The sequence below is a fragment of the Molothrus ater genome, chromosome 1 (assembly GCF_012460135.2).
Source record: "Molothrus ater isolate BHLD 08-10-18 breed brown headed cowbird chromosome 1, BPBGC_Mater_1.1, whole genome shotgun sequence".
NCBI lineage: Eukaryota > Metazoa > Chordata > Aves > Passeriformes > Icteridae > Molothrus > Molothrus ater.
This window is the reverse complement of record NC_050478.2, coordinates 106,460,517-106,486,031: the sequence shown is the minus strand read 5'-3', so window position 1 is coordinate 106,486,031 and position 25,515 is coordinate 106,460,517. Positions and strand designations below refer to the sequence as shown.

Sequence of the window (25,515 nt, the reverse complement as noted above, 5' to 3'; positions counted from 1 at the left end):
AACATAGTACAATAATGTAGGCATGAAGAAAATGTGCAGCTAGTCTTACCAGAGAAGGCAACGGTTGTACCATCTCAAAACTATATAGTTATGCATAAATGCACAACTAGGAAGATCCAGAAAAATGGCCACTGTAGTTTTTTTAAAATTATCAAAAACATACTCAAATGTTTCTTTTGCCATGTCTCAAAAATACATCTGGACTGATGCTATGTGCACTAAGCCTTTATTTAAAATTAACAATTTTAGATAAGATACATTCAAATAAAAAGATCTACACCTAAGAACTCTCATATTCAACTGTAGCTGAATATAGATATACCAGCAAACTTGGCTATAATTCTGTGTAGAAACCAACCATAACAACAAACATTGAATAAACCAAAGGGCCATAAATTCATTCAATGTCCTCTTTTTTTTTCTGATTTGATCTTCCTTCTTGGCTGGAGAGGCAAATGGGAATATTTTTTGAGAGAATGCAGGTAGCAAAAAACAGGCTTCCCCAAGCATCTGGGTGCTAGCTGATCTTTTAATTACAGGAAGTTACTTTCCCAGGAAATTCCTGAAGTTATGACTTGATAAAGCTATTACTTCATGTTTAGGGAAACCCTCCCTCCATCAGGAACAGGGGGGACAATACTCTGGAAGACAATGGGCTACAGAAACTAAGGGCTCTGCCCCTTCGTCAGGATGAGGGAAGCATATGGGAGGCAATCCTTCCAAACTCTATTTCAAGTTCCTGGCACAACTGGGAGCATAACTCAGGGACAACGGATTTTCCGTGTCTTGCTACATAATCATACAGACAAGAGAAGAGAAACTGGATCATTCTCTGCATTCTCCCTATGCCTTTTTATCTGAAGAGTTGTGGATAAGGAAGACTGTTCCTAGAAATTACCAACCACACAGCTGAGGAGGTGCCATCAGGCTCCCTTATGGTCTGCTGACAAGAACTGGACAGGGTTCAAGAGTGGGTTCCCTAACCAGGATGTAATACCCTAAGAAGATCTTTGGGTTTTCTTACTCAGAAAATTCTTCAAGAAAATAAAACATGACACAAATGAGATGCTGGCTCAAGATATTAAGTCAGAAAAGGAAAAAAGTAGAATATTATATATATGTATAATTACAATGTAAATAAAACCACCCTTGCCTCTAGGGTCAAACCACCTGTGAGCTACAGCTCAGCTATGTCTTCCAACAGCAATGGGAAATTTGCTCTGACTACAGTAGCAGCACTTTCACTTACAGGGAATAGAAACCCCTTCTACCTCATTAAACACCTTTTCACCACTTGGGGCCATTTGCTGATCCATACATACCGGGAAGCTAGCGGCAGAATGTTGGGCTGATCCCTACAAGCTTCACTGACCTCTTTCAGAGAGTTTCTCTCAAGGAATCTCAGGCTTCAGGAAGTTGAATAAGGTTGTTTTAATTCCTTCACTACTGGCTGCCAGCTAAAGAGGCCTGCACCTGGCAAATGTTCTCAACAAATCACCTCAAACTGCTAGGAGCAATCCATACGAAAAAGGATTTTTTTTTCAGAGCTAGTTAGAAACAAAGTGGTTTTGGCTCAGAATCTTGTAGGTGATCTTCTATATACTCATTCTTCAAAAAACATGACGTTATTTATGCTCTTTGTCTGTCTCTTTTCTGGCAAGAAATTTTTCCTTTTAAAGAGAGGGACTTGAATGAGGTTTCAAATATTGTTCAAAAACTGTGTCTCAACATGCCTACCTTGTATCAAACATTTTAATCACACAAAACCTCCTTCCCCCCACCCAAGTCTTAGTACTGCAGTTTAATTAATAACCGCAGTTAAACAAGTCATCTCTTTATTCCTCAGAGTAATTATATAGGTATATCTCTGGCATTCAAAAAAGGTTCTCCTGTTAAAGAGTTTGTACCCACTGGCTATGCTACTCTCAAGAAAGACAGATCAGGCCAGACACAAAGGAAATGGTTGTGCACAGAGATTGCAATGCTCTGCACCACCCCATCTGGCTTCTACCCAGGGATGCAAAACACTCGCGTGGGACAGAATAAACCCATCACCAAAAGAGGATCCGTGCTGTCACTTTATTTAAGAATGAAACACAGGGAGAGTGGGAGAAAGGCAAACAAATGGGCTTCTCCAGCTTGACCGCTCGGTCTGTAGGGCTAATGTCCTCCAAATGCCCAAACACAAGGATGGGAAGAGGTACCAGCATGGAATCACCAGGATTCCCCACCACAAACCTTTGAGCCACTGTCACACAGCCAGTGAGGGGCAGCTCTCAGCCTGGGAAGGGAGGGCAGCTCAAGCACCCATAAGCAACCTCTCTGCAATCCAAACACCAAGAGGCTAGATGATGGAAAGGAACATTTTGGAGCTGTAGAAGGTGCCTACAGTCTCTGCTCTGCTTGGAGACCCACAGTCTGTCAGCAGCCAGTTACAACTGGGGAGAAATGTTGACCCAATGTTCTACAAAAAGTCTTTTACTTTTCTCATGTCATATTCTCACACAAATTATTACTTCCACTGTTTAATAAGAAAGAAGAACATAAATAATATTCACTGCCGTTTTGATTCTTTATTCCTGTATGGAAAGCATTTTCCCTATACAGAAAAAAAAAGGGGTTATGTTCCATTAACATGTGTACTACAGCTAATTCCCACCCTCTTGTCACTACCTCTTTTAACCCACCATCTTTTTGGCTACTCACGTTCACATATGTTTGTACTCCCAGCTGTTGCAGGTTGCCACTGTTTCTGATTATATCCAGGGCAGCAGTGATCACAAGTTTCCCCACAAGTGTTATGCTGACATTCACACTGAAACCTACAGAAATAAAAGCCTCTTAATGAAGCCAGGCTTAAAATTTATCTCTTAAGTTTTTAAATAAAAAATAATTGTTTTTTTCTTCATTTTGCTGCAGTCCAAGACTTACATACAGTATGAGAAAGATAGGACATAAACCTCACATGTAGAGAAGTCAATCAGTAGACTAGAACACTGTGGAACTTTCCTAAAATTCTTCAAGATTGATTACTTTAATCATGTGATTATGAGTTTATTAGAACACATTACTTACACAAAATGTTTATAATTGGTTTCCATAGACTAGATAATGAAACTATTGTAGATTATTCAGTCAAGCTGATACATTCTAAACTATGTGTATCTTGTTTTAACTTCATTCCAAGGCTCAAGCTTGTTGGCCTAGAGTAATCAAAATATTTATCACCTTTAAATGCATGCCTTCATAATTTTTCCATTATGCTTTGTTTACAATAATATTATTGGTGTTTTTCATAAACCAAGATCATAAATTGATCCTGTTATTTTTAAGACAGTTTTAGGACAGTGCACACTATTCACCAACAAAATGTAAGAAGGTTTTTGATTTATTTAGCTGAATAGTCTACTTAATAGGTAGGATCTAATTATGAGCAAGGTCTTACCATCCTGCATAGCAACTAAATACCACGAGGAACAAAGGCCTTGGGACTCAGGAAGCCTTTTAAAACAGTCTTCTCTTATGTATGAAGTCTAGTAACGCAAGGGCAATAGAACTTTCCAGTATAATCATCCTATTTGCATAGATTTCTCACCTTCTTCACTTATTTTTCTGTAGCACAGACACATGGAACAGAGGCACGCATCTCCCCCCCCTTACTTTTCATTAAAACATAACTGAAAATATTGCATCACCCTAATAAAAGATTGTTTTAATGCCATTAGGGATAAAAGCAAGAGCTGGTTTAAAGCAGGTTTTTAAAATATGTTTGAGACAAGCTGATTATCCATAGTTACTTCCCTGCAGTAGGCAAGCCAAGAAGCCTGACCTAACTCCTCATGAAATCAACACAGAGGTCACAAACTTGACAGGGAAAGGGAATACTCCATTCATTTTGTTTTTATGTTTTTACAGCAATGATCTAAAGCCATTGGATCTTGCACAAGCTCAGCTATACTGCTCAATAGCTCCCCAAAGTCGACTAATTTTGTGTTGTTATTTTATCATAAATCTTTTATACCTTCTTGGTGATCTGTCATGGGCATCACCTCACAGCACAGCCAACAAACTCCAGCTCCTTTCTCAACCGGCTAATCACCTCTTTTATAGCCTCATCCTCATTGGACACAGCTGTGGCCTATTAAGGCAGGCCTGTTCCTACTCTTTGGTAATTAGCACAGCTGTAACTCGTCAGGGGTGAGATTGCCTTCTGCACCATCTCTATTCTCTTACATTCTATCCTCCCATAATTTTATTCCTGAGTTGGACTTCTAATTCTGATAAGGTGCTATCAACTCAAGTCCGACAATATCATCATCAGAAGGTGATGTTTAACTCAAAGAACTATGGGTTTCTAAGAAATTATTCAATCTGCTGAACTGGTATTTCAGTTAAAATGAAAAACCTAACCTAAAAAAACCCTAAAGATTTTCTATTATTATCTTTCATGTACAATCACCCTTGACATGTTTTCTTGCCAATCATTAGCAGGCTCTCTTTTTTTTATATATAAAGAAAAAAAAATCCCTGTAAAACTACGTAATTCTATAATAAGAAAAGGTCATTTGAAAGCACTCATGTATTGTTTTTCTCAGATAAATGTCAGGCTCCATTTACTTACTGGTATTGGTTTTCAGTACTCTTTGGATTACAGACTTCCGCATGGCCATGGCAAACACATCGACCACCAATACTGATGTCCTTTATGCTGTAGTAATACTGTGGAACAAGCACAACAAGTATGTACAAATCTGTCCTTGCTTGTATTGTGTCAGAAATATCAACATTAGGTTTGCTAGATTTGGAAGGTCTCTACAACAAAAATTTTTACTCTCCTTTAGGAATTTAATAAAACACTTTATATTTCATTCATCTATCCTACAACCCATGACCAGGATAACACCAGAAGTTCCTCATACTAAAGCTGTGCTGCTTGCCAAGTAAGCTGCATTCTGCATTTACCTCTGCCTGTGAGCAATGTCTTAAAATTTACTTAAGGCAGCAAGGACACTTGATGGGAGTGCTGTCAAACAACTGGAATAGCTTTATGTTTTTCAGTGCAAACATTTGTGTGGTGCCTCACCCCAGGGTTTCCTCCAATTGTTACCAAATCTTCATTTAAAATGAAAAGGTTAAAAATAGCAATACAATATGAAGTCTGAAATCTCTGTGAGTATGTGAAATTTCTGTGTGGCGTTCCCTGTATTTCCTTATATTTATCCACTGAATGGGAGTGGAACTCTGGCCTTCAAGCTCTTGGATAGCCCAAAATGCACTGAAAACACCTAGGCATATCAAAAGATTTGTGGAAAGAGAGCATCTTTCAAGTACAGCTTTTGATTTCTCCTCCTTCATGAACTCATGAACTGTTTTCTGAAAACCTTTTCTGAATAAATATCAGAAAATAGTGCCAAATGAAGTTGAAGAGATTTAGTTCCTCAGTTCTGAATAAGATAGTTTAGTATAATTTTGTTTTGGCTCTTTATAGCTCCCATGATGCACTCAGCTTCCTTCCATATTGGAAAGCAGGGAATGAAAATGGTCTGTTACAAAATCATTAATTATTACTGCCCCTCCATAAATCCATGCTGGCCCAGTTACTTTTTTGTATCAAACAAACCTGGAGAAAAATACGTGAATTTCAAGGTGGGTCAATGCAAATCACATTGTCAGGATGCTGCAAACTTGAACCACTCAGACCATTTTTTGGTCCCTAGCATGCTGGGAATGATTGTTGGGTATTTACACCTCAGTGACAACAGCACTTACTCTGCGAGTTACAGTGGGGTCCCGCTGAGCTTTGGATATCAGGTGTCCAAGCAGAGTATTAGTTCTGAGAAAGCGGAGGCGGATGTTTGTTGCCTTTGTGAATTCTTGAAGACCAGGGGAATAAGTGAAGTTTTTCGCTCCTGGGCGGCCATTTACCAAAGATACTACAATCTAACAAAGAAATAAGCACACTCTTGTTAAATACATCAGCTCCAAGTGCCAAGAGCAGCATAAAGCAGAATCAACAAAAGAATCCAAAAACCTATTATTGTTTCTGAACATATTTGCAGGAACAATTAGGCATTTCATACTGAAGTCAGGATACTGGGAAAAATAATGTTGTTAGCATTGGAGCCTCCTGTATTCTTATCCATATAACAAATCAGGAAAAAAAAGTGCCTCTATCTGTTCTGAAAACATCAGGTATAGCATGCAAAAAGTACATTTTTAATAGGAAAAAACAATAGGAATAGTTGCAAGTAGTTGTTTGAACAATTGACAGTGTCAATGGAAGTTTAGCCTGATTAAAAACATCAGATTTTGGCTCTTTCCCAAAGCACATTTATTTTTGGGTCAAGGCATAAACATTCCTGGAAAATATTATTGTTAGCAGGTCCAGTGCCTGCGAGCATATTAATGGTCTTCTGGAAGAAAGTACACAGTGTTGCTTTAGAAAATCCCCTCACATGAAAGCAGGTTTCTCTGACTTCCAAAACAAGGGATCCAATACTTTTTTATTTTTTAAAGAAACAGCTGCCAGTAACTCAGCAATCATGAATCTCTACTGAATGAAAAGCCTAGTTTGGATGTACAGGGCTCAGTAAAAGACTCGAATTTATTTATAACCATCCAGATAACATTTCTATTTTCAAATGGCTCCTGCATTCTGAAGCACGTAACAAGGGTATGATGATTGTTCCAATTGCAGCACAATTCCTTCAAGAAAAATCATAGAGCATGTAATAGGGATTGGCACCAGCAGTGCTCTTCTGTGGAAATTAATCTTTACAATATCTGATTAGGAAAATCTTACAGATATTTTAAGAAATAAATTCTATTTTAATATGAAACCCTAGATCCATCTGCTCAAAAGTCTGAATAACTCTTGAGGAGGTCAATTCTGGATTTTAACAACATCAGGCCTAAGAGGAGAATGCCAGGAGGACCCATCAGCACATCAGGAGTTTAACATTCATTCAAGTAGTACAAGAATACAAGTCACAGCTCTGCCTAGCAAAGAACAATGGCTAAAATCAAAGCAATGTTTTCCAAATACTTTTACTATATTATAAACATGTAGCTTTGTATTATAAAAATGTATTAAGAAATGCAGCTTTTTTTTTTTTAGAAGCTACTATTGAATGGTAAGTATCTGTTTCTACAGTCTTTACTCATGTGAGCAATTCTGGTGTGCCAAGTTTTGCCATGCACATTGGAAGTATTCAGAAAATGAAGTCAAGACCTTCAAATGCACATGGCTATAGTGAGGTACATAAATGATGATAAATATCAAATATCAGGTTTCCCTGAGGAGCTCCCACCCCCATAGGGAATGGTGAAAATTAAGAAGAGTCAGGACACGCTCCCGAAATTTCACTGAGGTTTAGGTTATGGACTTACTGATAGAGATTCAACCAGTCATAACTAAAAAATTACTTCCAACAAACTTCTGAAAGCAGTGATGTTTGCTTCCAGCATCACACATGCCTTCCTGAAAGCACCTACCTCTCCATTTTCAAGAGGCAGAATGCGAGAGTACTCGGTGGTGCACAGGACATCGCTGTCCCTCCTCACGGGAAGATTTGCTTCCTTTCCAAAGCGCTCCAAGCAATCTAATCTCGAGTCTAGTCAAGGAAGAACAAAATTAATTTTCTATAAAATAGTCCCTATTGTTCTAATTTAAATTAGCAGACAAGTATCCCCTGTGCTTTCAGGTAAATTCTCCAAATAATAGAGTAGTAACAGTGACTGGGTCACTCAGCAGAGTAACAGGCATTCCTCAAAACAATAATCCCTCTTCCTAAGCAATTCAGTGATGCCTGACAAGACAGGGCACAGTATTTCTCATATCATCACCAGAAAAAAAATCTATATAGCTACTACAAGATTTTGCATTTGTATTTCACTTTGATTTTTGCAAGAAACTCCAGGGTCCCAAGGGATGAAGGACACCAAAGTTCTGACATTCCCAAAAAACAAGAGAAATAAAACAAATCATAAATTTTTAAAAAGTGAAAAATATTCATGTGCTGAGTTACACTTTCAAGATACCATACTCATACACTCCTATCACTAATTTACTGTGGCTAAATAAGAAAAGAATAATAACTAAACATATTTAACATTCACTGTCTTCTCTGCAGGTGAAATCTTCAGCAAGCCCCATGGTTTAATTTTGCTGCTACTGAGGAAATTATTAAAGAAACCTTTCCCAAAAAGACCAGTGACACAAGGATTAATACTTACAAGCAAAATATTGCCAGGGAGTGTAAGTTTTTCCAAAGTCCACCGATCTTTCCAAGACCCAGAGGTCAGGACGAGGAGAATTTGCAAACTTGATAAGGATATAGGCAACATGGAAGAGCTGGTAATAGAATATACATAGATCTTGTCAAGAGCTTTTTTTTAATATAAAAAAGCACAGCAATAATAAAACTAATGCAAATAAACACTTTTTCTTTAGTGCACAGGGAGAACTCTGAGCAGTTCTCTGCAGTTTCATTCCCACTAAAATCAGAGGCCAGATTCTCAGCTAGCTTCTTCACTTGGCAATGTGTTCAAGACCATTAAGACACCTGCAAAGGACTGTGTTAAACGCCATCTCCCACATTTCAGAACCAGTCTGTTGTGCAGCTGACTGATTGCTTGGGTGTGTTAAGGGTACAGTACTCAACCTGGAAAAGCTGTATCGCTCAACTAAGCTGCTTTTGCAGCACCCTGGGATATTTGTGACGCATTCCAAGCACGTAATTGTGCTTGCAGCTAAGGCATATCAAAATCATGGAAGAGAAAATGCAAATACCCTTTACATTGGTACTCCTTTGGTTGATAATAATCCCAGCCACCCACTCCCTCATGTTAAGATTATTTCCAGATGAATTTGCTACTTGACAGACCTTCCAAGTAAGGGAAGCAAGCCACCCCAGAGTTTGTGGGGGTCAAATAGCACAGGAGAGATTTTTGTAACTGGTAGCTCATTCAGCTACAGCAGTCTGAAACAGCTCAAAGAGCTCCATCAGCTCAAGGTTCCCAAGGCCAAGAGTTTCATCTGGCTTCTTTAGGTGCTCATTGTGTATCACACAGAGGGCTTCCAAACACTAGAGAAGAAATGGGTCTTAGAAGACAGGAAGTCTCACTGTGTCTTGGGATAGTCCACAGTCTATCTAAAAACCAGGACATCAATAAAAATTATCTTTACATAAAAAGCTAAACACAGATTGATTCTAAGGGCCATTTAAAAATTAAACCATGACATGGATGGAGCTGTCAATAAAAGTGAACCAATACTGAGGTACACTCAATATTAAAGTGAAGCTGCACTGGAATTTCCCCCTCAACAACCTCAACTGAGAATCATCTGCTGGCAGGAGATTCTCACTTTGATGGGAGAGACTGCAGTCAGCAGTTTCTCAAGTAACTGCTCCCAGAGCCCCCACATCAAATACACCCAAGCAGTTTATCTTTGCTCATACCTCATGAATGTCATAACCCTGAAGCTAATACTTTGCAAATTTCATTAGACTCCAAACCACAAGTGCATACAAGCTCTCAACCATGAACTGAGAACAACATCTTTTGGCATCCCTGGCCCATTCAGCTGTCAGCCAGCTGTCACACCAAATGGGACCACCAAGAGACAGAAGCAAATGGCAAATAATGCAGTGAAACAGATACCTGGAAATACTTGTCCCTAACCAGCTCTGCACATGACAATCCCATGGTTACATGCAGCCTCCATGCTCACACATCTGTTTCAGACATCAGCTTCTGAACACCTGTATACTCTATTCACAGTAGAAAGTAAAACCTCAAGAAGAAATGGAAGGAATTCAGGCACTTCATGGAGCATGTTCTCATGATAATAATTCACATCACAGAAGAAAAAAAGTGAAATTTTTTTGTTGTGCATTCATCTATGTAGTATGTACAACTACTTTCCAGGGCAAGCCCCTGGAAAGTTAGACACACACACACCAAGGCATCACTGCAGCAGGTATTGCACCTTGAAACCTATTTCAGAAACTTTTGCTTTGTTGAATGATGCTGACTTAGATCAGTGCAGAGAGAACCAGGAGGAAAATAACCCAACTTTTCTGCTAGTGCTGAAATTTAACCTGCTATTAAACGCAGCCTGAAAAGCACCAGCTTTACTTCCGGAGATATTAAATTAGCAAACAGACATTATCTCCATAGGAAAAATTACTTACTAGACAACAACACTGAGCAGAGTAAGTAGCAGCCATTCTGTTGACAGAGCCATGTCAAAACCTATGCTCTATGACTGCACAAGTGGAGTAATGCCCTCAAAATGCTGATTCAAAGTATTATTTTAGCCATTGTCAGAAATAGGTGAGTACTTTGGGGACAGTGGCAAGATTGCTCTTACTGAGTTTCTGATACTCTTTGCCTGAGTAACTTTTGCTACTTCACTGTCAAGTTTCAGAGTAGAGATATTGGCCATACAGACATTACATGTCATCTGGTATGGCCACTCAGTGCAAAGATTAGTATTATTCTAGGAAAGCATAATAGTTCTGAAACTCCTAAAAAAAATGTGCTTCATGTTCTCACTTTTGGTCAGCTGAATCTCTCAAGGGTCATTTGCCTGTTAAAACCAGATTTGCACTGGCAGGCAACATTAATACATTGTCTTTCTTCCCCTATGTTTTAAGATCTTTGGGAGTCCCATTTGACATGCACGTTAGCAAGTGCTGATAACACTCTGTGCGTTGACTGATACAGATTTAACCAAGTCAAGTGGTTTGGAAAGCTCAAGAGGAAATAAAGGAAGCATATAGACAATGTCCTGCCTTTTCCAGGGCTCCACTGCTTGTAGTGACATTGTGGAGCGTTTACAAGTGACCTTACACCTACTCTTCAAAATGTGTATTCTATCAGGAACTCTGCAAGTCAGCCAATGCTTAAAGAACTGCCACCCAGCACCACTCCTTGCACATTTCCATGCAAATAGCAAATGGAAGGAAAAAAAAGAAGTATGGCAACTTTACAGTTCTGTGGTAAATGGAAACCTCTTATTTGCGTGACGCTCTCCTTCCATCTCTCAGTTTGAGACATTGCTCAGGTCTGTATGGGCACATTCGGAAAGGGAAAAGGGACAGGTGTGATAAAAATTAAGTTAGTGTTAGTTAATGACGACATATCACCAAAACATAGTCTATCCTCTGTCCTGCTTCTGACTTCACATGAGTGCCAATGATCTAGTTTTGGCCTGGATCAAGGATGTAGAATGGCACTTGAACATCTAAACTTCCACTAAGATTAAATGCTGACCAAGTTGACGAATGGTCTCTCTCCAGATCTGATGAGACAACAACAGAAGAAAAATAATCCTTGGCTTAGCAAATAAATCCCATCTGAAGATAAAAGAGTAACCTTGCTGACATAAGATCTAGAAAAGCTACCATTAAAGCCATTTTTAATCACATATTCTAAGCTGGCATTTCAATACTTTAAATCTTGATCCTGACCTAGGACCTACCCTGAGAAAAAGGCAAAACTCAAAGCAATGTTTTCCTTCAGCCATTTAGTTCTGAGAAAAAAAAGAAAGAGTCTTAATTGTTGAAAAAATGTTTATTTGGTTGCTTTTAAGCCAAATTTGTTTCATAAAAAACAACAATCTCTCAAAAAGAATGTTAAAACTGTAAGTCAGCATTTTGGTATATTTATATAATAGTAAAATTTTCCAAAAAATCACAGAAATATGACTTAATCAAAATTCTGACCATTTTCTTATATGAATAAAGAACTGAATTTAAAAGTGGAAACAGCATTTTATTTCCAGTAATGGAAACAATGCACTCTGGAAATGCATGTTTAAAAGAGGATGTATTACTGTAAGACTCAAACATCATATCCTGCTGTAATCCAGCACCATAGGTCAAACCTGAAGGATTATCAACAGCTGGAATTTAATCAATTCCACATTGATGTGACCTTTTTTTTGTTCACTCAGGTTTGTTCAGATTTAAAATGTTCTAGCAGCCAATGGCCTTAAAGAATCACAAAAACCCAGAAAAAGGTTTTAAAAGTCATCAAGTAGAATGAACAAAATGCCCTCCTCCTCTGAGAATGAGAATTAAAATTCATTATTATGCACTAACAATATTACATTATAAAAAGAGAGATTCCTATAAAAACTCTTTCAGGTGACCTTAAGATGATATTAAAAGAGGTCATTTAAATTGATTGAGAGCTACACTGTAGTATTATTGTTAATGATACAATATTCTTGATCTCTAACAGCATGCACACTGCTTATTTTAAACCAACAGAAATAATTCCTGTTACCCGCTGCATTTTCAAGAGAATGCTAAAATTCTCAATAATATTAGTTTAAAATGTTTTCTCTATTTTCTCCTTAAAAGTTTAAACAACTCTTTACATAGAGAAATTTCCAAGATTTTTTTAAATCCTAGAAATCATTAAAAATGGATAAAAGTTAGATATTAATATATAAAGGTATAGCACATTTTCCTCCATTCCTGACACCATAAACTCAGACCAGAATACTAAAACACTGAAATGACTTGTTAGATGAGTGCTGGACATAAACTAGCACAAAAGAAAAAAAAACACACTATGTTCCAAACAATCATGATGTTGTGTGTGTTGCTTCTGTAGGAAAAGATTGTTCTTCCTTTTTGGCTCATGAAGAATAAAAAGTCCTGGAATGTGGCAGTAGCAAGAATCCAACTAAATCCAGGTAGACCATCTATCTGAGGCATTCTGTAGATCTTTAGATGCATTCAAAAAGTTATCACAGGAATCTTTCTTCATTTAATTTGAATCTGTTTCCAGCAGGGTGAAATTTCCTCAGACTGTTATTGGCAGATACAGCTGCACCACCAAAACTTCCCTCAGCATGGTTTGGTTGTCGTTGCAGGTTTCTTTCATTATCTTGAATAATGGGGTTGGTGTTGCAGATTGCTCAGAAGAGACAAAAATCCAATATGACTCAGTACAAAAATTAAACTTTTCAAAGGGAGGCTGATGCAGGAGAGGGATTCAAGGACTGTGAACTGTGCTCAGCACCTGCTCCAAAACACACCCCAGTGCCCCTGACTGCATAGGGTTGGCGTGTGCATGCCCACTGGTCTCCTGGTGTAATGAAGCCAAAAGGTCTTGAGCATTGTTTCCTCTCAGAGACCAAGCCACAAAAGCATCAATCTGTTCAAATGAAATAAATATCCTGCGAACTCTGGCTAAAATTAAAGGCTTTGATTTTTTGATGCTGCAAAGAGGGAAGCAGTCCTTTCATTCAAACATCTCAGTAGGACTTGAGGCACCCTGGCAGATCCAGGTACTGTATAAAGCACTCCTGACAGTCAGTATTGGTCAATTCCCAACCATGTATTTTGTAACATAGATGGCAATACAAAAAAATGCCAACTAGAGAGAGGTGAGTCAGCACTTCTGGAGTTGCCAGCTACTGATTGGGTATGTGGAAAAATTGCTGTAGCAGAGGTGCAGAAAAAATCATGTGTGGGTAGTACCTGAGAGGCATCAGACCTCCTGAGTGTGTTCCATCCAGCTTAACTGAGTGCACATGCACACAGCGATGACTGCACTGCACAAACAGTGACAGTGCCTGCAGAGGCTCCCACTGCACAGCATGCTGAAGTCATTCCTTGTGGTCCAGCTTTCTAGTCTGGGGTGAAGAAGCCAGGAATAAGCACAGAATTTCCAATGTTGTTCAGTTATCCCTGGCCATGCTGCATTCACATCATGCTTTCCTTTAATCAGCCACTGATGCTGAAAAATGTCTTTAGTTAAGTGAGTCAGTGCCTCTGAAAAGACCTCATAGACACATCTGGACATCTTTGTTCTGACCCAGTTGATGGCAGGATCAGAAGGAAGAAGCTCTCCCTATATGGCATGGGCTCTAGAAGGAAGAACTGCATCCAGAGACAAAATGATAGTCCTTTCTCCACATTCAACCAGTCTTTGGTCTTTTTGCCAAGGCTGCAGGCTGCTACATCAATGAGTCTCGATTGTTTTCCTGAAATTTTTTATGCAGCCACTTTTCCATTAGGATTTGGACAAAGACCAACTCAATGCTCATAATTATTTCTTACATATGGCCTATTTCTTCACAGAACACTGAAGCTATTGATATGGGAAAGGATTTGTTGTACGATTCAGCCCTCAGTTGTCCAGAAGAAAAATGTCTCCTTATGAGGGCTGCAGTCCAAAGTAGAAGGAACACAGTAGGACTGTCAACACTGGGAAGAAATCTAGGAAAGTGCAAAGGATTAGAGGCAACAAGCAGAGGTTCTGCTTTTACTACACTGGGTTAAAACTGAGGTATTTAGAACAACATATCACAAAATTAAAGTTACATGTAGGAATGAGCATGGAAAGGAAGATGGGGGAAGCAGAAGTACAGACATGAAGGGAGCGAAGTGAGATCTATGAGTGGGAACCAAGGCCTTCCTAAAGGGATGCTGAAGAAGAGCCAAAGGAAGACAGAGTCAGAAAAGTAAAGCAGAACAAGACTTGTGAGGTTTTCTCCTATATATTTTCAGAATAATATTAAATTAGTATCAGAAAAGCATTTTAAAACCTATGACATGCAACTAATGCAACCACAAGAAAAAAATGCTGAGCCATTGAAAAGGGCTGTGATTAAAGCTTAAAAAAACCACAATACCTTGACTACAACTTATAGGAAATCATATGAGCAAGAAAGAATGTATTTTAAGGTATTTCCCTTATTAAGGCTGGTAGCTCAACTCTGAATGAGTTGCTTGTAGTATGACCTAGGAATAAATGAAACATGTATTACGTGATCCAACTTTTAGAAGATTCTATCAGACAGATGTTACTTCATCGGATGAAGTTGTGTTACTCTAGAGTTCACAACTAGATGCACCTTCCTGTGGTATGAGCCAAAAATCACAACTAACTTTAAAGCATACTGTTCTGCAGCACAATCCCAAATCAGCTTCCTGCACAAACTGAAATATTCAGAACCAGAGTTCTCTAATACAAAGGAACACTTCTTTGCTGTTAGCATCCCCATTTTTGTGTACTTCCCCAAGCTTAAAAGCCCCTTTTCTCCCCAGTGTGAACCAGAACAGCAGAGGAGGGCTTGGTGCTGCTGTGGATTCAGAGCTGTGGAGGGTTCCAGAGGAAGGGCTTTGTGTCACTGAGGCATAGCTCTGTAGCACTGCAGAAGCCTTGTGCAGCGGTTTCATGCCCTAATCTGTAGGGCTTCCCAGTGTTATTATAGAGGTTATGCAACTTCAGGCTTAAGCTGGGTCTGATTTCAGGGTCAGTGATAATAAAAAGTATTCAAAAGCCAAGCACAATGAGTGCAATGACTATTTTTGGGAGCCCAGTTCAGTGCAGTCTATGAAAAATCTCCCACCATCTTGAGAATTTCTCCCTACAGAATAAGTGAGCACAGGACATCTATTTTACAGAATGACACTTAAATTAACTGTAACTTCAGAAACATTTTAAATTACCACGTCAGTCTTTTGCAAGTTAAGAACAATTGGTTTTAGTTCTCAACAATTTAGCCAAAGCTGAATAATATTCCAAGCAACAAATATTGTTTGTAAATCAAAGAATTGCTACCAAATATAAAAGTTAGACTTCTACCATATAAAAGCAACTCAGAAGATTTGCCAAACTGTGAGGCTATTTACAAAATGTTTATATGCTTTGACTGGTAGAAAACATAAAAGCATAAAGTCCTCCCTCCACAGGCCACACCACTTAGCTTTAATTTATGGTTGAGTTGCCCTCTATCCCTAATAAAAGTACTAATTTGGACATTGCATTCCACTGTGTACTTTTAATTTACAACAGTGACTAATAGTATCACTACATAAAAACTATTCAACACATTAGTGCTCAAAATTCCACTGAGTCTGAGTCTTTCAGCACTATATTGTTGCCAAAATGCACAGCAAAAATAAAAAAATTATACATAACAAAAAGCAACAATAAAATATATGGGCTATACTTCTTTGAACTACTTTTTGTAGTTGGACATTTCTTTTTCATCATACGCTATCACGCTATCCTGATCTTTCATTTCTTCTGAAGAGAGAGTTCAGAAAAATACCTGGGGCAGTGTTACTGTAATATCTGCAGAGCATCAAGCAAGCCAAAGATGAGAACACACCTGTTGAAATTAGGCAATCCAAAGAGTCAGGGGAAGGGCAATGAAATTCAGTCAGACATACTGGATTCAGAAGTTTAAAAGCAGTTAAACACTACATTGGGAAAACCATAACCAATTAGAGGAATAACTGAGATTTCATTTGATCCAAATATTTCAAACAAGTCGGGAATAGCCACAGTGTAAGCAGGTATGTTAACAGAAAGGAGAGAATGCCTCAGGGATCAACATTATAATTGTTATTCGGAAGGACTGTGATTGATTACAAATGTAACTATAGTACAGAAAGTCAGAAAGGGAAGTAAAGCAGGGGTTTTGCTTTCAGGTTTTTGCTTTTTCTCATATTACAAAGTACAGCAAAATGAGCATTCTTCTTGCAAACAGATTTAACAGCCTGAAGGCATTTTGACTTTCAAAATCACCCAAGCCCTTGTGAAAGAGAAGCAGCACCAGGTGGGTGTTCTGTTCCAACTTCACTGTAGTGAGCACTAAAACTTCCGTCATGGTGCAGCTCTTCAATTAAATATTGTCGCGTGACCATGGCAGGAGGCTCCATTGGGACTCTGCTCTCAATCATAAAGATATAATGGCAGGAATGCAGAAAATAAAAGCTTTTCACTTCGCACCATGTCCTGCTTCCTCTAATTGTGGATGCTTGATGACCAGCTTACACTCAGTCATTGCTTCCCTGCACGCATTTGTACATGTTTGTCATGTTCTGGGCAACAAAAAACTTCTCCATTTTTTGTTTGCAGAAAAAAGTAACTTGTATTAAAAAGAAACAAAACAAAACAAAACAAAACAAAAAAAAAACCCAAACAAACAAAAAGGACAAATAATTAGTGAGGAAAACTACATCCCTGTTATCTTTTCTGTTCTGTATTTAGATACACATCTAACTTTAAGATTTGTTTTTCCTTAAAACCCAAAACCTTCATTTCAGCTCAGTTGAAGGGGAATTGCACTCTGAAAAATTGTGTCTGTCAATTACTAAGAAAGTCTGCATCATTAAGACACACCAAACTCTTAATATTTAGGACCAGGAAATAAGGTAAGATGAATTGGGATCTCAGTGCTTACCTGTTCACTTTTGCAGACTTACTCTGTGACAGTACTTAATGTTCTTCATTGTTATTAGTATTGTGTGCTACTGGATAAATTTGGGAGTGAAAATACTAAGCAAAATGTCAAAAGAGAATCTCAAGTTTAAACAAATCCTGAGATTAAGGTTTAACTGGATGAAAGCAGTTAAATGATGAAAGTCTGTGAAGTGGGGAAAAAAAATCACATAAATCTTACCAAACCCTCATGTATCCACCAGCTAAAATGATTCATTCCTGATCACAAGACATGGAGTGATTTTCACCTTTGCCTTTGATTACCTTCCTTTCCAAGAAAGTGAATTCAGAGTCATGTTTCCAGGTAGTACCAGAGTAATGAGAAACACACAACCTCATTCTAAGAAAACCTTTAACAACTACAGAAATCTTAGCACACAGCTGCTGGTGTCCAAGGAGTCCCATAAAAAGAGGACACTTAGCTCATATCCCCCCTCTCAAGGAAAGAAGTTTCTCAGAACTTTAATCAGCACATATAAAGTAAGGTGTCTGTCAGTAGGTCCTCCAAGGAAGGTAAAAAGTGCACAGCAGGAAAATAAGCTTAGTATGGCCTTTCTGCACTGCAGCTCTAGTGGATACAGAAACATTGACTGAGGATAACCTCAAAATGAGAACCATTCCACCCGTGGGAGGACCAAGAGTATTAGAACACCATGTAAGACAAGATGTAAAATAAGTTGCACCTGAATCCCCAGCAAAAAGGCAGTTAAGTCTCACAGAGAAATACATTCTCAGTTATCCCCCACTTCACTGTCAACTAAACTGAAAGTCTAAAAAAATCCTGTCCTGTAGAATCAGTCAATAAACAATTACTGCAGTCCAAAACCAGATGCATGTGGATACATATGTTTTGCAGGCCTACATATGTATTTATAAACATGTGTTTTCACACTGTGTGAACTTGCACAGTGTAACTAACTTCACTGGATCAGCACCCAATCATGGCAGCTGAGAATCCATCCCTGTGGCTTAAAAAACAGATACAGAGGCTTCACTCTTAGCTACTTGCCTATTGCTTGCAGGGGAAATATGGGTGTTCTTGTTACTGTCTCATTACTAATTCATATTACACTGGTTTTGCTGTCCCTTCCCTTTTAGACCACCTTATCAGTATTCTTCTGTCTATCTTGAAGATCTTGCTGGATGACAGAGAAACCAGACGGACCCCTGAGGCAAAAGCAGATTCCAAACATTATTCTCAAAATGCGTGCATCCACAGAGATCATGAAGCCTCTCTCTCTCTAAGCTCACGGAAAAGGGGAATATTAAACAGAAGGTAGAGTTCAGGTTTCAACTGAGAGCTCCCCCCATGCCGCTTCAAATTAATGTGTTACAGTGTCTGTGAAAGAAAGTACACCACCACTACATCTGTATGATCCCAGTGGCAAGAACTTCCATCATCAAAATTCCTAAAAGAAAACAATCACTTTATACATTATACAGTCACCTTGGTAAAATAATACAGAACATAAACCAGACAAAAAAGCTGGAAGTGACGTCAGGAAGTAAAAATCACCAGCTCAAACATCTCTCCCAACTGCAAAGTATATGCACAAGAAATGATCACACTTCACCCCATAGCTCAGGCACTCACCTGCCCCAGATCTAAGGTGACATTGACTTCGTTGTACTTCAAGCCCATGGAAAGAGGGGGACTTTGCCACCAGCTCTCAGTGCCATCAATGGCATTGGTTATTGGGTGAGCTTTGCTGGGATCAGCAGCATTGCAGTAATCACAAAACTGGCCCTGAAACACAATCAATCAAAAACATGGTCTCAGACAACATCTTACACATTGATAGCACCTGGTTGTTTTGTTAATGGAGATTCTGAACTAGGGTGTTGACTAAAAACATGGGTAAATTTTGTTCCTTTATATACCATAATTTTTAATGTATAAATTATTCCCCTGGTAATTAAATTACACACTGAAACATATTAACTTTTATGTTACAAACTAAAGCTTCAGAAATCTTAATAAGGGAACTACAGTAAATCTTAATCTTATTAACTTATTGACATTTTGATGAAATTATCTATATTATTTCTACAGTGGTGTCTGCAGGAAATCTGCAGAAAATTAGTGAAATAAAGATTCTTAGAACTGGATTAGGAACAACAAACAAATTATCCTCAATTCTTCTAAAACACCATGAACACATGCACATTGCCTGGTATAGATAAAACCATAACAAAAAAAGCTCTGTTACTTGGCTATAAGTTCGGTATTAGAATTTTATAACACTGTTTTCATTTTTTCATGCCATTAAAATACATTCTGAATCCGAGTTTTCTAAACAATATGTACGGGTGGAAAATGCAACAGACTGTTCCCTTTAAAGAATGCCATTGTACCTTCATTTCAAGAAGTTACTGCCCAATTTCCAGTCCACAACTAAAGCCACAATCTAGAGATGCCCTTTGAGAGTCTCTTAAGCTTTTTGTACAATAATGATGAATCAACTTCAGGAAACTTAATTGTCTTTTGATTTCATGTCTTGGCTTGCCGTACCAACTATTTTTATCTCCAAGAAAACACATTTTACAGTCTACTAAGATTAGTGCTGAATTGCTGAAATTAGTTATTAAGGGACCTTTTTAGTGTCCCATTCACTTCTTATTCCAACACTAGGTGGAGATAATCAGTGAAAATGCTAAACTGTGCCAGCTACAGATCTTTGTAGAAAAATAACTTTTTCATTGAATAGCAGTACACCCCCCATGGCTACTTCAGTAGGACAGTTGCTTAATCCATCAGTCTGTGAGTTGCTGACACTGTGTTTGACTCCTGTTCAAAATAAAGGGAATGGGGCAAATGTCACCTTGTCAACTAAGCACATGCTACCATCAAAAGCATGTGACAGATCTTTTGTTGTTTCCACAATCTGCACTGCCAGGCACGAAGCGCATTCCTACCCTTTAAGAATTAACAGACTCCTATATAAGTGCCATTGTTTTGTTTGTCACAGCTGTCAGACTAACCAGTGTAAAGTAACTGGAGCAATCATACTAGTCCACTTTTTACAGAGAAGTAACAGAAGAGCTCTCACACTCTTGCTGGGTGCAGTCTTGCAAGCTTGGTGAGTTTAAGATGTTTAGCAGAATTCATTTAACATCTACTATAGTTAGATTGGAAAATACTTCATCAATCTCATGTGATATGAATATACCATCCTGTACCTTTCAAACTGAATAGAAAATTGATGTTTGAAACTGAAATAGATGTTCACTGAATTGACTCTTTCTGCATCAGTAGCAGTGATTTCAGCATCTGCATTTAGCAGTAGTTCCATCCTCATCCTGCTCTTCCAGAAAGCCCAGAATATGATGCAGTTTCCAGAAGACATGGCTACCATTAGCTGTTCTGATTTAGCACAGCCAATGCCAATGTGGCTGGGAGTTAACTCTTGACAATTCAGAGGACTAAATACTCACACACATGAGCTGGTTAACTACAGCTGGGGTCATGTTATAACACGATTCTCCTCCAGCTCTGTTAGAGAAGATGGTTTGGATGGTTTGGCTGACTTTAATACAAACTACAATAGGGGCAGGACTCTGTCTGATTCAGGTGGTTTGCTGCAGCAGATACACATCAGCCCGTGTTAGCTACAGGCAACGCTGCCAGTTTCTGCAGCGATGACAAAGAACATCATGTCACTATCTGCAAAAATCCATACCCTGAGAAATCAATCTATGCACTGGCAACTGCAGTTACCACCACATCAGAGCATCCTCCCTGACAAATGCATACCTGAGTTCTGACATATATGTTACAACAGGGCAAATTTCCCTAAATAGCTTTATAATAAGCTTGAAACCTAGTCTTTAGATCTAAATTACATTCACAAAGATCAGACTGGAAGTACACAGGAAACAGTTGCTGTTAAGCAGTTTCAGCTCTGATCTGGAGACAACCTCAAAGAAAGGTTGAATGAGAAGAAAACAATGGTGAGTATTAAACACAAGAGTTTAATTTACATGCATTTATGTGATTTCCAGTGATATGTATATCAGATCACTTGATCTGAACTCAAGATACCATCTTTCTCTTTTTCGGCACATAATTCAAAGAATTTCATTGCAACAGCTGGAGTTTCAGTTATTTAAATTACATTCCAGCAACCCTGCCAACTAGGCAGCAAAACAAAAATGAAAGAAAAAAAATTATTGGACAGAGCAGCCTTCCTTCCTTCTCACTGGCAGTATCTCAGGCACATCATGCTCTGTCTGGTTGTTACAGGACACGTCTCCATTCTAGTAGACTGAGCCTTGAAACTTGGTTTGATTTTGGCTGCAGTTCATAAGACAGGCAGGTGTGCATTTGCTGGTGACCTTGCTACCCTCCTTTCCCCTGCTTTTCCTGAGCAAAGGAGAGACCTGGAACTGCATGAAAGAGTTTGCTGAAATATGCTAGTGTGGACCAGGGACACACGGGGACGAAAATGTCTTGCCTGTAAGTTATAGAAAGTGACAACAATGAAGGATTTGTTCCCTTTTTCATACCCAGCAGCTCTGTGCCACTGGCAGGGCAGGACAGGTATGCAGTTAGACCTTAACTCACGCCCGCACACCACTGTGGACAGACTGGCAGGCAAAACCAGGCATGCCACTTATCTATCAGCTGCTGAAATATTTTATACTGTTGTGCATTTCTTCACTCAACACTGTTCTCATTAAGTCATTTCCTACATGCCAATGTGCTACATAAGGGAAACCCACCTCTTTCCACAGTGAATGTCCAGTACTGCCTTAAGAGCCTTGGTTGAGCTACCCACTAAAGGACCGGCCACCCCACTGACCACCTTTAAACAACATCCAAATGCTCTTCTGGATTTGCTGGATATTACAGGCTTCATTAAAAGACACATCACTAAATGGCAAGCTGAATGAGAACAACCAATGGCAGAGCAATGGAAATGATGCTAGGGCTGCTCTTCCTCTTTGCCTTATTTTCAGATAGCACTGGCAACAGAGCTGTCTGCTCCCTTTGCCAGAACGAGGATCACATTCTGCACCTCCTTTCCAATTTCCCTACTCATAGAGCAACTCGTGCAATCCAGCATTGTAGAGAGTCCAAAAGAGAGTGACTCAAGTGTGTGGTATCACTTGAACTTGAACCAGCACAGCACAGTGGCTATTACACCTATCACTTTGTAAAAGCCACATGACCTTCCCTCATGACTCTCAAGAAACCCAATTGATTTTAAATTGCTGATTTTAAATCCTTCTATGTAAGCTCATGTTCTGTAAAAGTTTAATGCAATTCTCTGCAATTTTCCATGAAAGAAGAAATTCTCTTATTTACAGTGTCTTTGAACTTGAGAGGTGAAGTTGCTTGAGAATACACACATTGTGCATTTTCCATGTCTGAATTTGTCTGGATTTCCCTGGCCTTTTGAAAGATTTTCCAGCACTTCTTGAATCAGAACAACTACTGGTAAACCACAGAAGCTTCACGTTATGTATCTCAATGGGGCTTTGTTAAAAGTGGAAAGGGATTCTGCAAGTATCTGTCCTTACACAAATGCTCTGAGAGGCACAGCATGCTTCCTCGTGCCAGGGCTGAGCTATCAGTAGTCCTTCTGGGAACTTTAATTGAGCATGAACTCTAACCTAGGACCTGCAAGTCAAATATCTAAGAAGAAGAACTCCCCCCTTTCTAGCCTCCTTCTTCCTTTACACAGCAAATCCTCATTTCCAGTTGAGCATTAGTATATAAAGGAAACAACTACAAAAACCATCAGAGGAGGCACACAGGCTTCGTTCTGCTTGCTTGACAAGTTTATCTGATATTTGCTTTGGCTGATTTTTATTGCCCTGTGATTTCTGATATTTCAAGGCATGTCGGTTTGAGATTTCATTGCAGCAGTGGGCTGTAGCGAGTTGCTGAGAGATTGCTGGGTTTACAATTTACCTGGCGGCACGGTTGTTTCGGGCAACTTTAAACATGGGTGCTGCATTCAGTATGGAAGGATGGGAGCCTAAACTTTAGAGGTGTGTTAGAAACAGCAAACCAAGCAGTTTCCTGATCATCACAACCGTTTTTTGTAACCTCAGTTTAAGCATGCAATACCTGTGTCCCAGTTTTCCCTCTGCTAGAACTGTATACTACTCAGCCATCTCCAAAGTACTTTGAGCTTTTTTTATGACTGAAAGCACTACAGAGATATAAGGTAACATAAAAAGAGAGAGAGAGATATAAGAAGATTTCATTGTGAGGCAGGGAGTTATGGCAGAGGGAAGTCCAGAGCAAAGCACAGTGCTGTCTGTGGCTGCCCAATGACCTGAAGGACAGGTTTCATGATGGTGCATGCTCCCTTCTGGCACATGGCAATACACATGCTGCACCTTCTTCGTCCTTTCCCCCTCTCTTGAGTGCCTATTCTCATTAAAAAATGAGAAGAACAACTCTGTTATCCATTGCAACCCTTACTGAAACCATATCTTAAGGGTTATTTCACTATAAAACATGCATAAGACTTTGAAACGCTACCTCTTCATCCAAGATGCTAAAAATTTACTTGTATGCTTTCTGTATTGCCTGAAGTCAGACAGCGGACCTTTAAGCTTTCAAAATCCCTTTCAATTTGCAGTTTCTTTCTGGTTCTCCTCCCACCAACAGAGAATACTTTTAAAATAGCTTTGGAAGGTCTGAGGCTTCAGGAAAGTCCTTTCTTTTAACAAAGCTCTGATCAAACAGATATCAAGCATCTATCACAGTACAACAGTTTGATGCATTTGTTACTCCTTCCTTATCCTCTAGCAAATGTGGAAATACATGTTTCTCCCAAAGGAAAGATATATTTCCATTAATCCTTTTTCAGAAGTTTTGCAGTTTATTGTTATCTTTCTTGTGACTGGCACAAAACGTGTGTAGTAATCTTGAGCTATGCTAGGAAAGAACAGCATGCTCCTTGCTGCCCTCTGCGCTTATACTCCTTGTCAGAGTCCCAAGAAGTCTCTGGCTTCCTCCCACAAGCAATGCAAGGCACAGACGATAAGCTTCACATTTAGTGCTTCCAAAACACCACAAAATACTTGACTAAAGCCAGGACTCTTTTCCCACCGCCTGCAGAGAGATGCCCGCTGTCCAGTCAGCAGCTGCCAGCGAAGCCCCGTCCCATGCGCTCCCCCAGGCTCGCTGATTTACCCTCGGTGATCTCGCTGCTCGCCGCAGACCACGGCCACAAAACACCGCCCCGGGGCACTCCAAGTGCCCGAGCAGCTCACACACGCCCGGCAGCAGCCGCACCCGTGCGGGTGTGTGGCTCCAGGAGGTGCCGGGACACCTGAGGGCAGGTGCGCTGTCCGCTTCCCTCCATCCTCCCCGGCGCTTCCCTGCCTGGCCTCCCGCCGGTCCACGCTCCCCTTCCCATGCCCGCGGCACACGCTCAGCCAGGAGGAAACAAGACCGCGCACAGCAGGGTCACATGAGACCATCCCAAAAACCCACACACCCCGGGGATGCCCGTTACCTGGATGGCGCGTCCCAGCGGGGCGGCGGCCGGGCCCCCCACCAGCTTGCAGAAGAGCTGCGGCCGCCCGCCGCCGCCCGCCGCCTCGCCGCAGGTGGCCGTGGCCCAGATGCGGGCGGCCGCCGCCAGGTTGAAGTAGGGCGGGTGGAGGCTGAGTCCCGGCTGCGCCCCGCCGGGGCCCGGCTGCGCGGCGCCGAGGGCGAGCAGCGGCGGCAGCAGCGCCCAGAGCAGCGCGGGGCCCGGCGGCGCGGCCATCCTGAGGCGGGCCCGGCCCTCGCCGCCCCGGGGGGCACTGCCGCGGCCGTGCGCGGGCGGGAGCGGGGCAGGAGAAGGAACCGCCACTGAGAAGGAGAAGGAGCAGGAGCAGGAGCAGGAGCAGGCTGGGGGCTGCCTGCACCTCTCTCCCGTCCTGCCTGCGCTGCGCTGCGCGGTGCGGGCTGGGGCGGGACGAGGCGCAGCCCCGTCCCCCGGGGCGTGCGGTGCGCTGAACGGGGCGGGACGGGACGGGACGGGGGAAGGGTCTCCGGGATGGCGGGGTTGCCCCAGGTGTGTGCCCGGGCGCCCAGCTCCGCGGGCATGCCCAGAGGTGCCGCCCCCGGCTGAGCTGGAGCTCTCTGAGCCTCCTCTTCCCCGGTGAGTGCGCGGGTCAGTATTCGTGACAGAACGTGAAGAAGTCTCAGAGCATGCCACACTCCTTAATCTGCCCACAACACGTTACATTGGTGATGCCCCATTCCTGGGAGTGTTCCAAGGCCAGGCTGGATGGGGCTCTGAGCGT

At 40.5% G+C, this 25,515-nt stretch overlaps 1 protein-coding gene across 1 annotated transcript in view; it reads right to left on the bottom strand.

The window, feature by feature from the left end:
• LAMA3 (laminin subunit alpha 3) overlaps positions 1-24,992 on the bottom strand; it is a 106,038-nt gene extending 81,046 nt beyond the window's left edge. Inside the window, 7 exon segments of the mRNA XM_054517226.1 lie at positions 2,707-2,822; positions 4,622-4,719; positions 5,770-5,940; positions 7,495-7,613; positions 8,236-8,353; positions 18,854-19,006; positions 24,738-24,992. Coding sequence (XP_054373201.1) covers positions 2,707-2,822; positions 4,622-4,719; positions 5,770-5,940; positions 7,495-7,613; positions 8,236-8,353; positions 18,854-19,006; positions 24,738-24,992 — 1,030 coding nt within the window.
• Between the last annotated feature and the right edge of the window lie 523 nt (positions 24,993-25,515).